The 15,645-nt window shown below is 41.7% G+C and overlaps 2 protein-coding genes across 2 annotated transcripts in view; both read left to right on the top strand.

The window, feature by feature from the left end:
- Positions 1 to 15,645, top strand: part of LOC124275274 (2-oxoglutarate-Fe(II) type oxidoreductase hxnY-like) — a 34,524-nt gene that overhangs the window by 11,042 nt on the left and 7,837 nt on the right. The window lies entirely within an intron of this gene.
- On the top strand, positions 4,311 to 7,848 carry LOC124275386 (2-oxoglutarate-dependent dioxygenase 33-like). The gene is made up of 2 exons (XM_046710919.1): positions 4,311 to 4,364; positions 6,449 to 7,848. The coding sequence occupies exon 2, from the start codon at positions 6,508 to 6,510 to the stop codon at positions 7,540 to 7,542; it is 1,035 nt and encodes a 344-aa protein (XP_046566875.1). The 5' UTR covers positions 4,311 to 4,364; positions 6,449 to 6,507; the 3' UTR covers positions 7,543 to 7,848.

The raw sequence follows: 15,645 nt of genomic DNA, 5'->3' as shown, positions 1-15,645 counted from the left end.
TGAGCGTCGTTATGAAGGAACGCTGATGACTGCGGCGTGAAACAACACTCACTCACCACAACAGCATACTAAAGCTCAATAGTCTCAAGTCGTCCGATGACATCGTTTGGACTTCTGGCATAATGATATGTCGTTTTGTATACATGGAGCAAACAGTGGTTGATAAATGCAAAGGGTCACAGCTCAATTCCCACAAAAATGTATAATATACTCTCCCAAAAAGAAACGCATATAGGAATTTCAACTGTATTTTTATGCTTATTTTGAAACATCTTGTAGGCTCTATGAGTCAATGAAATGTAGCGAAATTGCACACAGGGAATGCAGACTTATCCGTCTTTGGCACCAACTCGAGGAATGTCAGTTTGAGTGTCACATGGAGACGTGTGGTGGCCCTGAAGTCAATACCTCGTGTGACCACCGTGGGAATCCAGAACTGCACGGCATCGCCTCGGCATCGAACGAATAAGTCTCAGAATCTCGTGTTGCCCAATCGCAGCCCACTCTGCCTGTTGTGCCTGTGCGAGTTGCTGAAATGTTTGGGGCTGAGGGTTACGGCGTCGCACCCGTCTGTCCAGGGCATCCCACAGATGTTCGATCGGGTTTAAGTCCGGTGATCTTGAGGGCCAGGGGAGCACATTGATGTTGTGGTTCTGGAGGAAGTGTCTAGTGTGACGTGCTGTGTGGGGCCTGGCATTGTCCTGTTGAAACAACTCTCTCTGGCGATCAATGATTGGAAGGAGGTGTGGGCGTAGGATTTCGTCACAGTACCGTTGAGCTGTCAGGTTGCCCTGGATCATCACCAAATCACTTCTCCTACGGCAGGTGATCGCTCCCCACATCATAACACTATCGCGGCCGAATCTGTCCACCTGGAGAACGCAAGCGTCGGTGAAACGCTCACGTCGACGTCTGTACACCCGCATTCTTCCATCGCGTCGTTCCAATAGAAATCGTGATTCATCACTGAACCAGATTCTACGCCAATTCGGTAGGTTCCAGGCCTGAAACGTTGGTGCACCATTGAACTCGATGTCGACGATGTTGTTGTCGAAGCACAGGGCCAAAATAAGGTCTTCTGGCACGTAAACCAGCCTCTCTCAACCTGTTCCTGACGGTCTGTGCAGAAAGCCTCCTCAATCCGTGTATTTGTCGAGCGGTACTGGTCGCCGTAGCTGTTCGATGACGCAGGTGATGTACCCGGATGTAGCGATCCTGCGCCGCAGTGGTCGCTCGAGGTCGCCCACTACGAGGGGCATCTGCTACCGAATTCTGCCGGCGATATCTCTTCCAGAGCCGTGAAATGGTGCTTTGGTGAACATTCATGCGTCGGGCAACTGCACGTTGAGACTGGCCAGCTTCAAGCAAACCAATGGCCGGTTGGCTTCACTTAGACGTGGCATTTTGCGTTCGTCAACAATATTCCAAATACAGTGTATAATCGACAGACAGCGATCAACCTTTTATACCCATCATTGAGACTATCTGATCCCCAACTTTCACGTGCATTGCGTGTGAATTGTGTATTCTGTGACACTACACGCCGAAATTGAAAATCATGCTGTTAAATACGGGTATTTTATGGATGGTGCGTTTTGCTGTGTTGTTTCAAAACATAAACACCATAGGACTCATAAACAGAGCAAAACCTTTTGTAAAATGAATCACGTTTTAATTCATTGCTACATGAAATTGCTATTTTCATGATGCGTTTGTTTTTTGGGAGAGTATAGCTTAAACGGGAGCGATTCATACACAGATTCATTTCCATGACCATTCATGTTTGGGGATTCATGTCTGATGGATAAATGATACTGTATCTTTCCATGAAGAGACGCGATATTTTTGGTTAGACAAAATTACCATTCTATGTAGGGATGACAGCTGGTACGACAAAAGTATAATCTAACAGCCTAACATTTATAGAAAACTACTTATCAGACTAAATATATTAAAAGTAATGGTTATTTTTTCACCGAGATTACGTTACGGCTCTGTATATATGTCCAGTCAATATACACTGACTACATCACATTTGTGGGGTAGCCTAATGGTTAAAGCGTCCGCTCGTCACGCCGAAGGCCCGGGTTCGATTCCCCACATGAGTACCATGTGTAAAGCGTATTTCTGGTGTCCCCCGCCGTGATGTTGCTGGAATATTGCTAAATGCGACGTAAAACCACACTCACTCACATCACATTGATCGGTTCTGTGACTTCAAGCTGCCAGATATTGTTGAAATTCCTTCTTGTTGAACTCTTTATAGGAAGGAAAATGCTATATACATAAAAAATATGGTCCTCTTGTCTCATTACAAAATACTGATCTCATTTAAATTATTAATAGCCACTAAAAGTATAAAGCTTTCAGAAATAGTCCAAGCATTCCCACTGAGTGAGTGAGTTTAGTTTTACGTCGCTATTTGCAATATTCTAGCAACATCACGGCAGGGGACAGTCCAAGTATTGGCTTAGTTTAACAAGCACTAAGAGTGTAAGTGACCTGAATCGGGAACGGAGTAAATCCGACATAACATGTAACGTGGTCGTGAAGCGGCACTAGTTATGTAACTACTGACCTATTTTATTATGTAACAGATTTGTCAGTTCACCTCGTTCAAACCAAGATGTATATCTATCACAAACTCTCAAGTCCTCAACAAGGTCTCTCAGTCATTGGTTTTCCCTCCCAAATGTTTGATACGTAACTGACAGCATGATATAGCAATGCGGTGTAAAATAACATTCCACGCAGCTCGTATTGATATGGAATTTTGATATGAAACTTAAACTTCTTATCTTGTGGTTATGAAGGTCAAGGTCTTAAGTGGGTTATAAACATTCTTGTGGGATTGTGTCTTATCTGTCTGTGAATTCTCCTGCCGCTCGCATCATTGACACGTGTTCTAATGATCACGGTATGCTTGTAGAAAATAGACAGAAACCTTGCAGTCACCCGACCTCCTTCTCTGTCACCTCTGACATCCAATACACTCATTTCAATCGCATCTGTTACTAAATGTGGGAGGCCCGTGAAGATCCGGGGTAGAATAGGTCTTCAGCAACCCATGCTTGCCGTACAAGGCGACTATGCTTGTCGTAAGAGGCGACTAACGGGATCGGGTGGTCAGGCTCGCTGACTTGGTTGACACATGTCATCGGTTCCCAATTGCGCAGATCGATGCTCATGCTGTTGATCACTGGATTGTCTGGTCCAGACTCGATTATTTACAGACCGCCACCATATAGCTGGAATATTGCTGAGTGCGGCGTAAAACTAAACTCACTCACTCACTCACTAAATGTGGGACCACATACAGGTTAAATCGTTTCCCGCATGTTGAAGGTCAAGGTTCTACTCTTTACGTGGGCACAATCATTGTGTAACCCTGATCTTCACGGGTCTTGATAAAATGGACCTGTATTGGCAAATATTATGTAAAGATATCTTAACCCTGATACGACTTGAAAAGGCAGTCTCATGTTAAAAACTTACTCATTCACTTAATCAGTTCTATTTACTCGAGTTATCAAAGCATTCATATAATAATCAAAATACATAATGTCAATGCAAATGAATTACCAGTCTCGACTATCCTCAGAGTCAGTGGTTTTAAACCGCTTTTAGCAATATTCCAGCAATATCACGACAGCGGACACCAGAAATGGGCTTCACATATTGTACCTAAGTGGGGAATTGAATCCGGGTTTCGGCGTGACGAGCGAACGCTTTGGCCACTTAGCTACCCACCACCCCTCCTGACATACGTCTTATCAGTGAACTATTTCTCATGTTATTTTCTTTATTAGATTTTTAGTCTGAAGAAGTCTGTGTTCAGTCAACAACAATTTCCCTATTGACTATCAACAATTTGACATTTTATTGAGAAGAATGGTAAAAGATATATTTTTGTTTACTCTTCTTTTGTGTTTCTGCTATACATAGCATGAATCTTACCGAAATTTGTGACCTTGACCTAGTTCTTCGTTTTGTAAGTTGAGAATTAACAAGTTCATTTCCAGCCTCTGTATAATAGCTCCTTCACAAAGATACCCTCCGCATTGTGTCAAGGGTATGAAATTATTAAATATAAATATATATTTGTTTGACTCCTGATTCTCAAAGTCAACCACTACTGCACGTCCACGATTCAGGCTGCAGTCATTCACCAGCTTATCTACTACGATATAGTTCAAACATCGGTTTCTTCCCATGCCGATTAAATAACGTATTTACATTTGGTAAACTAGTTTCAACTGCTTGTATAAGACCAATATATATCTTGAAAACGGACTCATTCACCACGACAAAGCCGATCCAGCTGGAGGGTTGATCAGCAAGACAACTGGAACTCGCCTGGGAAGGTACATTCTTTACCTTTGTAACCAGCAAGCATTTCTTCTTCTTGAATCAATGTTCAAGTCATTGTGTGATGAGATTTTGTAAATGGAAACAGTAATTTCAATTGATAAGTGATACATAATGTTTGATCAGTGAGATATAATGTAATTCACCTCAACAGTATCTTAGCCATTTTGTGATTTAAAATGATAAGACTCGGGGCAGCAACCATTGGAGTTTTGCCGGTGTGTTTGTTTTTAAGATTAGCATATTAGCTTTTATTCTAATATATTTTCCTAAAGAATGTTAAGTATGTATGTAAAATTACTGAAGTAGGTCACGGTTATCAAAAGCAGCTGTAAATCAAAACTAGACATTTTAATTTACAAAACTTGCAGGAAATGTGACACGGGTAACTTTTCAAATTAACAGCTGTAAATTGTTAGCAGAAAACATCCCTCTTTTGTGCTCTCATCCCCATCATCTTATTGAATTGTTTTGGTGGGGTGGGGAGGACACGCGTTGGCCGAGTTGCAGCTGTTCGCTGTATGGATTTACGCACCCTTAGCACGTATGAAATCCTTGCCTGTGGGTTCGAATCCCGACTGCTCCCATCAAGTCGTCCCTATTCTCATGCCCGTGGGTTTCATCCAAGTGATAAATGTCTGAGACCTACATCCTTTCTGGACCAATGAAGATCCGGGTTAGAATTAGAACCCATGCTTGTCGTAAGAGGCAACTGACCCGAATCTGGTGGTCAGGCTCGCTGACTTGGTTGACACATGTCAACGCATGCTCGATGCTCATACTGTTGATCACTGGATTGTCTTGTCCAGACTCTTCCAGCTTTCGTCTCCCATACAGCTGGAATATTGCTGAGTGCGGCGTTAAAAACAAAAACAACCAGCCAACATCCAGACTCTTCCAGCTTTCCTCTCCCATTCAGTTAACATGTCGTGATATAATAATATTAAGTGTATTTATATAGCGCTGTATTCCATGCATCAGCATGCTCTAAGCGCACAGGAATAACACTAAATACAAAGTCTGGATGTACACAGTTCAGAGTTCAGGCACAGACTGCTTGTTGATATGACGATAATAAAGTGTGAATCGGCGTTAAAATAAAGTTACTGACATTTCATCAGTCTCGGCTATTAATATGGACAGGTTCCAAGGTCTCGTGGAAAAATTTTTTTTTTTTTTTTTTTCATGGTCAGTTTATCGCATATTTAAGGAAGAATGAAATATCTCATTTGTAGTGAGTGATTGAGTTGTAGTTTTACGCCGCTTTTAGCAATATACCAGCAATATCACGGCGAGGACACAAGAAATGGGCTTCAAACATTGTGCCCATGTGGGGAATCGAACCCGGGTCTTCGGCATGACGAGCGAACGCTTTAATCACTAGGCTACCCCACCGCCCCAAGATACAAATTATCTAAACTCAATCAGTAATAATGGAGGTAACAGTCAAGACATGCCCCAATGGTTGCTTTTTTGTTCAACGAATCAGTAAGGAATTAAGAGTGAGTGAGTGAGTGAGTTTAGTTTTACGCCGCACTCAGCAATATTCCAGCTATATGGTGGCGGTCTGTAAATAATCGAGTCTGGACCAGACAATCCAGAGATCAACAGCATGAGCATCGATCTGCGCAATTGGGAACCGATGACATGGGTCAACCAAGTCAGCGAAACTGACCACCCGATCCCGTTAGTCGCCTCTTACGACAAGATAGTCGCCTTTTTATGGCAAGCACATGGGTTGCTGAAGACCTATTCTACCCCGGATCTTCACGGGTCCTAAGGAATTAAGAGAAAAACACACAAATATTCTTATGGATATATTTGATTGTATTTGTCTCTGGGGAACATTTATGTTTGCGTCTCCAAAGTATTCAAACAATGAGAGTCCTCCGGGAGGATATATAATTCTTACAAGGAGATAAAGCTCTAGGTATGAACTAATTTCGTGCAAACTCTAGAATATTTGTAATCCATTGTGATAATGTTTAATGCGAACAGGTCAATCAACGTATACATAGTCAAGAATATATTGATAGGTTACCCTACTTGAATTTCACCTTTGAAACTCCGTATGTTGCAGATATCAAAAACATCTGTTCTATTACTCGAGGAAAAGCCATCCTCTGATACAGCGCCACAATGGAGGACCATTCAGAGCTACCAGTTGTAGATCTGAAGAAGGCTCGGGACAAGACACATAGACTACAAGTAGCTAGAGAGCTTGTTAGAGCTCTGGAGACAGTTGGTTTCCTTTACATCGATAACGCTCCAGGAGTAGATCTGGAGACACTTTTGAAAAACTGCGACACATTCTTTGCTCTTTCATCGGCAGAGAAACACATGATGGCTAAACACAAATGGAATCCACTGAATAAAAACAAGTACCGTGGCTATTTCCCTTTACAACCAGGTGAGTCATCGTACAAGGAAGGGTTTGAGATAGGAGTTGAGGACTGTCCATTCAATGATCCCGATATACATCCTATGTTCACTGAGCCTAATCTCTGGCCCCGCTACATGGATGGATTTGACGAGTTCCTGAGAGATATGCAACAGTACTACAAAGCTATCTTGAACACCGGGACAGAAATACTGCGATTGCTGGCTTTGGGATCAGGATTAGACGAGTATTGGTTTGAGTCGATGTTTCTTCCTGATACACTGTCAACTCTTCGTCTTCTTCACTACCCACTGCGGTCCTCCAACCCACCAGACACAGCAAAAGATGGTGACACTGTGCTCTGTTGTTCTGAACATTCTGATTCTGGCTTCGTGACCCTCTTGTCGACTTTCCACTATCGAGGGCTTCAGATACGCAACCAAAATGACAAATGGGTTGACGTGGAACCAAGGCCTAACTCTCTTGTCATGAACATAGGGGACATCTTATCCAAGACTAGTAATGGTCGTTTCAAGGCTACAAGACACAGGGTGGTTGAAACAAGTATGGACCGGTTCTCTGTGCCTTTCTTCTTTGAGCCGAGGTATGGTGCTGAGATTGGAGGTATGATTCCATTTGTACAAGACGTGGAGAAGAAACTGGCCGTAACATCCGCTGACATGTCGACGGTTGAACCAGGGACGAAATATGGACCCTGGCTCATTGGGAAGATGCAGCAGTTTCTCGAGTACCGACACATCCTTACATCGTTCCCTGTGACAACAGCTGCGTGAAACACTTCTGTATCTGATGTACTCATTGCTGCTAAATAGCTGCCATTTACATGTATGCATGACCAGGCGGTAATTTGATTGACGAATGTCAAGTGGTTTGTTCAACATGCCGATTATAGTTTTCTCGGTTTGTGCAATCTGGTTTTGATTCAAAAGAGGATCACTGTTTATGGATAAAGAAGTGGTTATGATTCAACGGTTGTGAGCAAAAAATGTCGAGAACTATTTAGGTGTGTTATTTTTCATTATGTAATACATATCTTTGTCAAGATTTAAATTATTGATAATGAATAAATCGTTTCTCGCGGAAGAAGTCAGCTCTATATGTTAATTGAAAATACATACATATCTGGTTTTGCAACTGTAGGTGAGTATCCAGTATACATATCCCAGACCCCTATGGAATCGTCGGTTTATGATATACAAGCTTACAGACCTACATCCGGTTTTAATTGAATCGTGTAATACCATCACAAGAACTGCCATTAGAAAATCTGTTTCCTTTCAAGCCCAAAGTTCTAAATCAAGATTTGCAGGGTTAAATATACAGTTAATTCAATTCCATCGTTTGGATATTGCTGGTTATGACGTTAAACAACACACACGCGCGCGCGCACACACATGGTAGTAACGGTTAAGAGAGTCATAAGAAAATCCACCTTTTAACAGTTGTCAAACTTCCAAAATAGGCTTAACCAGGCTGGATACCCAGGGTGAAAGCGGCTTGTTCGGATGTAATGTGAAATGCAGGAGGCATTCACTTACCCATTTATATAGTCTAAATACCTTCTAGAAAGTTCCATACAATGGTTCAGTGTTTATCTGTTACAGAATATTCAAGATTGCACTTGAGTCATAAAAAGGATAAAGATAAATTAACCTTTTATGCTCACATCATAATCCCTGATATGGTAAAATTGTAAAATTTCATTGACTCAAAACAAATAACAATATATTAGCTTCAGTATCACTGCTTTCATTCCACAGTCATCTATCCTTGACACCTAATTATTGTAAAATGACAATGTAAGGACCTTCTAATCAATCTTAACAGAAATAATACTCAACAATATATTACACTGCCATACAAAAGAGGGTACTACGATTTACTGAAAAGTCAATTTATTTTTAAAATTTCCTTTGTCACGGAACTGTGCTCCTATGATCCGGATTTCATTAGATAAGACTAAAGTAAGGAGTCGTGGTAAAAGTTCACCGTGATATTTTTCCTCACGTGAATCTTACGTATTTACTCTAGATTTAAGGTGACAAACCGATGCTTGGGACCCGATCCACAAAACGTTCGTAGCACTATGCCATTCGTAAGCTTGTGATAAGGTAAGGAGTTACGACTGGTCGTAACGTTACGAACGCTTTGTGGATTGGGGGACCTGATGAGATTGTAATAACGATACGATACAGCTGATCATGTATGGAATCCAGTCAGATAGGTGGCCTGCCAGGTCAACACACACTCACATGACTAACTGACTGACTTACTGACTGACTGAGTTTGGTTTTACGCCGCTTTTAGCAATATTCCAGCAACATCACGGCGGGGTACACCAGAAATGGGCTTCACACATTGTACCCATGTGGGGATTCGAACCCGGGTCTTCGGCGTGACGAGCCAACGCTTTAACCACTAGGCTACCCCACCGCCCCCCCTCACATGACAAGCTAATATGTGCTTGTCACCGCTCGTTGATCTAGATAACTAAAGACTAAACCCATCCATATTCATACACTATCTTGACCCTATTGAATTTACTAGTGGTCTGCAGTTCGGCTTGTTTCAGCGTTTTCTAACGTTTTGTTTTATTGATTGAAGATATACTGAGAACATTTATCACTACATAACGCAAAATGGGAATGATAGGTTAAGGTGTTCTAATAACTGTTTGCAGATATCGATCGATTTCCGAACTGATGTTCATATAATACAATGCAACCGTGTCTATTGAAGGTTCGCAGGAGTATTTTGTAGGTCGTCTCATAGTTCCTGATCTTATTCTTTACAGTGAGTGAGTATGGTTTTACGCCGCGTTTAGAATATTCCAGCAATACCATGGGGGACACAAGTGTGAGCTTCACACATTGTACCCATCTGTGGAATCGAACCCAGGTGTTCAGCGCGACGACGTACCCATTAGGCTACCCAACCGCCCCTATTCTTTAAAGCCCTTACCGTAATGCTATAGCCCTAGATGAAGAACGACCAGATTTTCCACAGGTTCGATTTCCCAAATTATTATATACACAGTGATCATATGATACCCGCCTCTCTCATGTTGTATGCTATGTGATGAATTGCAAAGCCAAGCGCTGACGCTGTCTGGTAAGTAGAATAATATATAGTGTTAGAATCATCATTGATAGTAATATGATACTTGCTCTCATTTCCTGTTATGCTTATGTCAACTCGTGTGGACATCGTGTGATGACCACACGTTACATACTAAACCAAAACAACTGCAGCCAGCTGTTGTCATGTCTTACAAATTAAATTACCATAATGTTACGTCGACCCACTGATGCCTTGAGAATATCGCACACACGCTTTCTCCCACACATTCTGTCACTGGTGGCACTGGCCAAGTCACGATAATTTGTAGACTGCTATGGTACCGTTTGAATACTGCTGAACATAGAGGTAAGGGACCTCTCATTAATTTTATATGATAATTTATATTTTTGTTTGGGCAAACACAAATGTCGTACTACTAATCTCCAATCTAGTATTTGTTTCTTGTAACCCCGTTCGGCCCATGATGCATTTACCGCGGTTAATTGTCTTGCTTGTCTGGCATCGTCATCTCCCCTGCTGGTACATTCTATTATGCGCAACATCCTTCTAAATACATCCGGTCATGCGCACTCCTGGTTTACATCCCACAATGCTCTCACTTCCTTCTTCCCCAAACGTCCGTCGTAAGCACAACACTCGCAAACGATATTCCAAACCCACCCTCCCACCTGTTATACAATTTAATTGGTTCCCCGTGTTCTCGTATTACCCAATATTTATTCTAAGATTATGGGTCCGCAGACCCACTTAAGCCGGAATCCGCAGGCTACAGGCAATATCCATACATATCCTTGCAAGTATCCTCCTTGTTACATTTTCATGTTTATGTCAATTTCCTTCATGCCATCATCTTCATAGTCCACTTAGTTTGTTGTACTTGGGGGTCCTCACACCCTTGGGACTTTCCTAAGTCCGCGAGGCCATGGTATACTCGTAACATATCAGAAGTACTTACATCTATTTTCCCTGTTATGTATGTCTTTCATTTTCATTCACTATTAGCATGTCCAATCCTAAATCCACAGCCTTCATGGGATCCTAGGTAACTTAGCTAATTACATTTTCATACATTATTAGCATTGCCATTCTGCGAATTCCTCTTCGTGGAGCTAGTTATATGGCATTTATTTTATTTCAGCATTAGCATTCCATTCTGGGGAATTATCCATTTCATAAGCTCATTTTCATGTAGATATTTTCTTCCTCCTACAATTTACTTTGTATTTCAACAGGGTCCGCGTAAGATTATGAGTCCCCCAGGGGTGCCAATCCCATGCTCAGTTTCATGTACGTCATTCATTTCCATTCATTATTAGCATTTCCAATCTTGAGTCCGCAGACTCTATGGGATGCTTGTAACATATCATATAACATATATTTACTTTCCACTTTCATGGATGTCATTCATTTTCATTCTGTATTAGCATGTCCTTTCTGTGAATTTATTCCTTTCATGGAGCTGATTGATATTGGCACTGGCCAAGTCACGATAATTTGTAGACTGCCATGATACCGCTTGAATACTGCTGAACATAGAGGTAAGGGACCTTTCATTAATTTAATATTATCTCTATGTACAAAACTCCTGACCCCCCTAGTACATGTGTACAAAACTGATGACCCTGCCTACCTCCCCAGATCAAAATGTGCCCCCTTAAAAAATTATCATCACCCTCGTCAATTCTTTAAAAAAAATACAAGTATGATTTTGAAATGTTGGAACAATGGCAATAATCTTAAAATCAATATGGACCAAAAACATTAATATCTTCATGCATAAAAACGTTGCAAAGCATTTTATGACATGTTCCCATATGGGAACATTGGCATGATAAAGGTTAAATTATAAACGGTGCGTAAACAGCATACATACTTAATGTAATCAGATTTCTGAAAGCAGGATCCACATGTTCGCTATATCGATGTTGTTTGCCGAATTCAACAAGGACTAGGCTTTCCTGTAGATATGGAGTTAGTAAAAATGGTCGATGTGACTTTGATCAGGTTGAAATCGACTATTCTATAAACCTAAAATGTATACAATAACTGTAAAAGAAGACAATTATGAAATAGAAATGTTAAGATTAGTCGTCAGAAGAAGGATCAGCTTTGAAAAATGAGTGCCATAGATGGAAGGGTATCAGTGGTTTACTGTAATTACACATGTTCCGTCATAATTGGGATAAACGTCAGCGTCACATTCACTCGCATGTAATGGTACTACTTCGCAGCAGCTGAACACAACAAAAGCAACAGCAGCTGTTGATGCTAAAATAGAAGCGACTACAGACTTAAGGTAGGCTAGTGACACCTATAGGAATCGTTCTTCGCCTCCATTACCCCAGCCAGCTTCCGGTTAAACGGAGTGAAGGAACAAGAATACACAGAAATTAAACACAAATATCATATTGCATAATTTTACCGTTAAACTGTTTGGGATAATTTTTCTTATCTGCCGTCGTTATTGTTAGAATTTTCGTAACACTTATTCTACAAAAAACACTTTTGGCGTAACGGGTAAATGAAATCATAATTAAAAAGTTAACTCCCCTGTTTCTTCACTCCGTTGAATCGGAAGCTTGCAGGGGTAATGGGGCCAAAAAACGATTTGACATGCCACGAGTGGCGCTTAAAATGTTGAATTAAATATATTGTACGTGAGTAATTATTAAATATGAGGTTGGAAATCTGAGAGCACAACTCTGTGAGGAAATGGGTGTCTACCTTTGATGATGGCGATATTTTATTTTGATATTAAAAATATTTTTCGAACGGAAGCGAGGGAAGCACGTTGCCAACCATTGCTCGCTTCGCTCGCATATGGGAAGACTGGTAATTTTCTCTTTGTTGCGCAACCCTATTTGTTAAGAACCCTATTTGTTAGTGGCGATTAGAAAAGGCATCATGATTCCAAGGTTGCGCTCACCTTTTCACACACACCTGCTATCATACGATTGTGGGGATTTAAAAACATACAACGTAACGTCACAACAAACCCAGTGTCGATTACCCGTCGAAACAGATTCCATTGGACATAAAAGACACATGTACATGCTTATGGTAAGTCGGACTCGAACCATGGACTTTTAGAAGGCATTTTCAGGATTAAGGAACCGTTTTTGTCGCTATCATTTACCTCCTAGTATTATTGATGGAGCTTATTTGGTTCATGTATGCATTGCTCTGCAGTACAGTTTCTAAAGTAGAGCGGTTCCCAGTCATTTTATATGCATACTTGTACCAGAAAGGGTTTTTGTAGCTTTAAGTTACATACTCAGACGTCAAAATCCTTAAATTAAATCAACCGTAAGATATATAATACTGAATATGATATTTATGTTAATGAGGTATTTGTTACATACATGGCTGCTTCTGGATATACAGTTTGGTAACCAAGTGGTACATATGCGATGGCTTGTCACGTTGGAGGACTGAATGCTAACCCTGCAAAACACGTTACTTGAGCAGCCATATAGAAGAAAAGGAAAACAATTCATCGTCTGGATAAAAATATTTATTTCTGGACAAAACCTATTCATTATGAACACATGATATCACTTTTTGATAGTGTTTGGTAAACATTTGCTCACGAACCAGTCGAAAAAGAACAATCGACTATCCTTACAGCATGGCTTTCTTGTGGTTATGATATAAATAATAGATGGAGAATTAGTCATGGGACATGCATGTGCGGTTATGCTGTATACTACAGTGCATCCGACAGCTGATACAGGTGTCGTATTTCGAGCATATTCATTTTGTTTGTTTTTAAAAATAATACGTAATAATTAAGTTCAGTGAGGACTAGATATCTGAGTGGCATATGGAGTCTGTAAAAGAGGTCGATATGGTTTTGATCAGGTTGAAAAAACTCCTGTAATCCCATAACTGTATATGTACTCTTTAAACAAGTACATTATGAAATATACTGGGTCAAAAAAGAAACTTCACATTCTTTCTTCAGGGCACTATAAAAGAACAAGAGATGGTAAAATATTTAAATTGTTATTATTTCATTGCTGAGATATGTGTGATGTACTCGATACACTGACAGTGCCATAATCAGTTCCATTAGGCTACACCGCCGTTCCAAAACATGGGTATACAGAATGTCAAGTCACGAGAATAAAAATGCGAAATTTCTCAGTTCAATATCGTGTATGGCCGCCCCGCGCATTCACCACTGCCAAACACCGTCTCCTCATCGACTGCCTGATGCTTGTGAACACGTGGTTGGGGATTCTGCGCCATTGCTCTTGCAAGGCAGCTCCAAGTTCCTACAAATTCTGAGGTTGGTTCCTAAGACCACGAAGCCTTCTCCCAAGTGCATCCCAAACGTGCTCTATTGGATTATGGTCAGGGGACCTCGATGGCCAGTCCATGACGTTGATTCCAGCGTTGTGAAGGAAATTTCGTGTCAACATCGCGGTATGCGGCCGAGCATTATCATGCTGGAACTGTAGACCTGGGCCATGAGCCGCCATGAAAGGAACGAGTTCAGGGGTGAGCACCTGGTCGCGGTAAGCAGCAGCTGTGAGGTTTCCACGGATGACCAGAAGTCGGGAACGGTTGTTCCCACAGAAAGCACCCCACACCATGCAACTTCCGCCCCCGAATCTGTCGGCTTCCTGTACACAACATTGGGCATACCGTTCACGACGTCGTCTCCAGACTCTATGGCTGCCGTCCGCGAATCTGAGGGTAAACCTGGATTCATCGCTAAAGACGACTCGATTCCAGTCTCTCTGGGTCCATCGGAGGTGACGTTGGGCCCACAGCAGACGTTGACGTTGATGAAACGGCGTCAATATTGGCCCACGATATGGACGTCGAGAATGGAGATTGGCAGCCCGCAATCGATTTCGAATGGTCTGTGAGGACAGTCGACCTCTAAACATCTCAGCCCTGGTTCCTGTAGCCGGCAGAAATCTGTCACGTAGGTGACGTAGGACGATTTGACGGTCTTCTGCTCGTGACGTCACACGTGGACGACCCGACCTTGGGCGATCAGAAGTGGTGCCAGTTTGTTGTAGACGACCTCGCAAGTCATACACAGTACGACGGCTGCATCCCATTGCTCTTGCGACGTCAATAACAGATCTTCCCGCTTTCAACATGCCAACGGCACGTTCACGTTGCACATTTGACAATCGTGGCATTTCAAGTACCGTTAGAACTGTGGTTTAAAAGTGTTTTTTCAATTCTTGAGGCCAATGCAAACACGTGCATATGAAGAAAACTTCGATGCGAAGATCACGTGATCGACTACACGTGCAAAACCTGATTTGGCACTAACGTCATTTGCACGACGAATGGGTGGGTTTGAGTGGGTTTTGCTAACGTTTTTCTAGAGTCGAAAGATAGGGATCCCATTTCGGATACATAGATGTATCATCAGAGAAACATTATTCATTATTTTTCAAATTACATTTTGTGAAGTTTCTTTTTTGACTCAGTATATTATGTTAAAAGAGGTCGTTGGAAGAAAAGCAGCCATAGGAAGGTTTCGGAAATCGAAACCAAACGCATTACCAGCCCCGAAAATTGCATACATACAATTCGTCTATGTCCGAGGATGGTGGTCATCCTTGATTTTGACACGTCAGTGAAAGGTCGTCACTGGATCAATTGTGTTGATAATATTTCATTGTCCACAGTAACCCGTAAACCTGCTTCAAGGGCGGTGGACTAGCCTAGTGGTTTAATCGTTCACTCAACACGCCGGAGACCCGGGTTCGATTTCTTACATGGGTACAGTGTGTGAATCCCATTTCTGTTGCCCTCTGCCATGATAT

Source organism: Haliotis rubra, unplaced genomic scaffold (assembly GCF_003918875.1).
Source record: "Haliotis rubra isolate DU_JTF1 unplaced genomic scaffold, ASM391887v1 Scf2, whole genome shotgun sequence".
NCBI lineage: Eukaryota > Metazoa > Mollusca > Gastropoda > Lepetellida > Haliotidae > Haliotis > Haliotis rubra.
This window is presented reverse-complemented; position numbering and strand designations above follow the sequence as displayed.

Bases quoted from the DNA above. Each gene is read 5' to 3' on its own strand.
- LOC124275386 (XM_046710919.1), top strand. From the start codon at position 6,508: ATGGAGGACCATTCAGAGCTACCAGTTGTAGATCTGAAGAAGGCTCGG.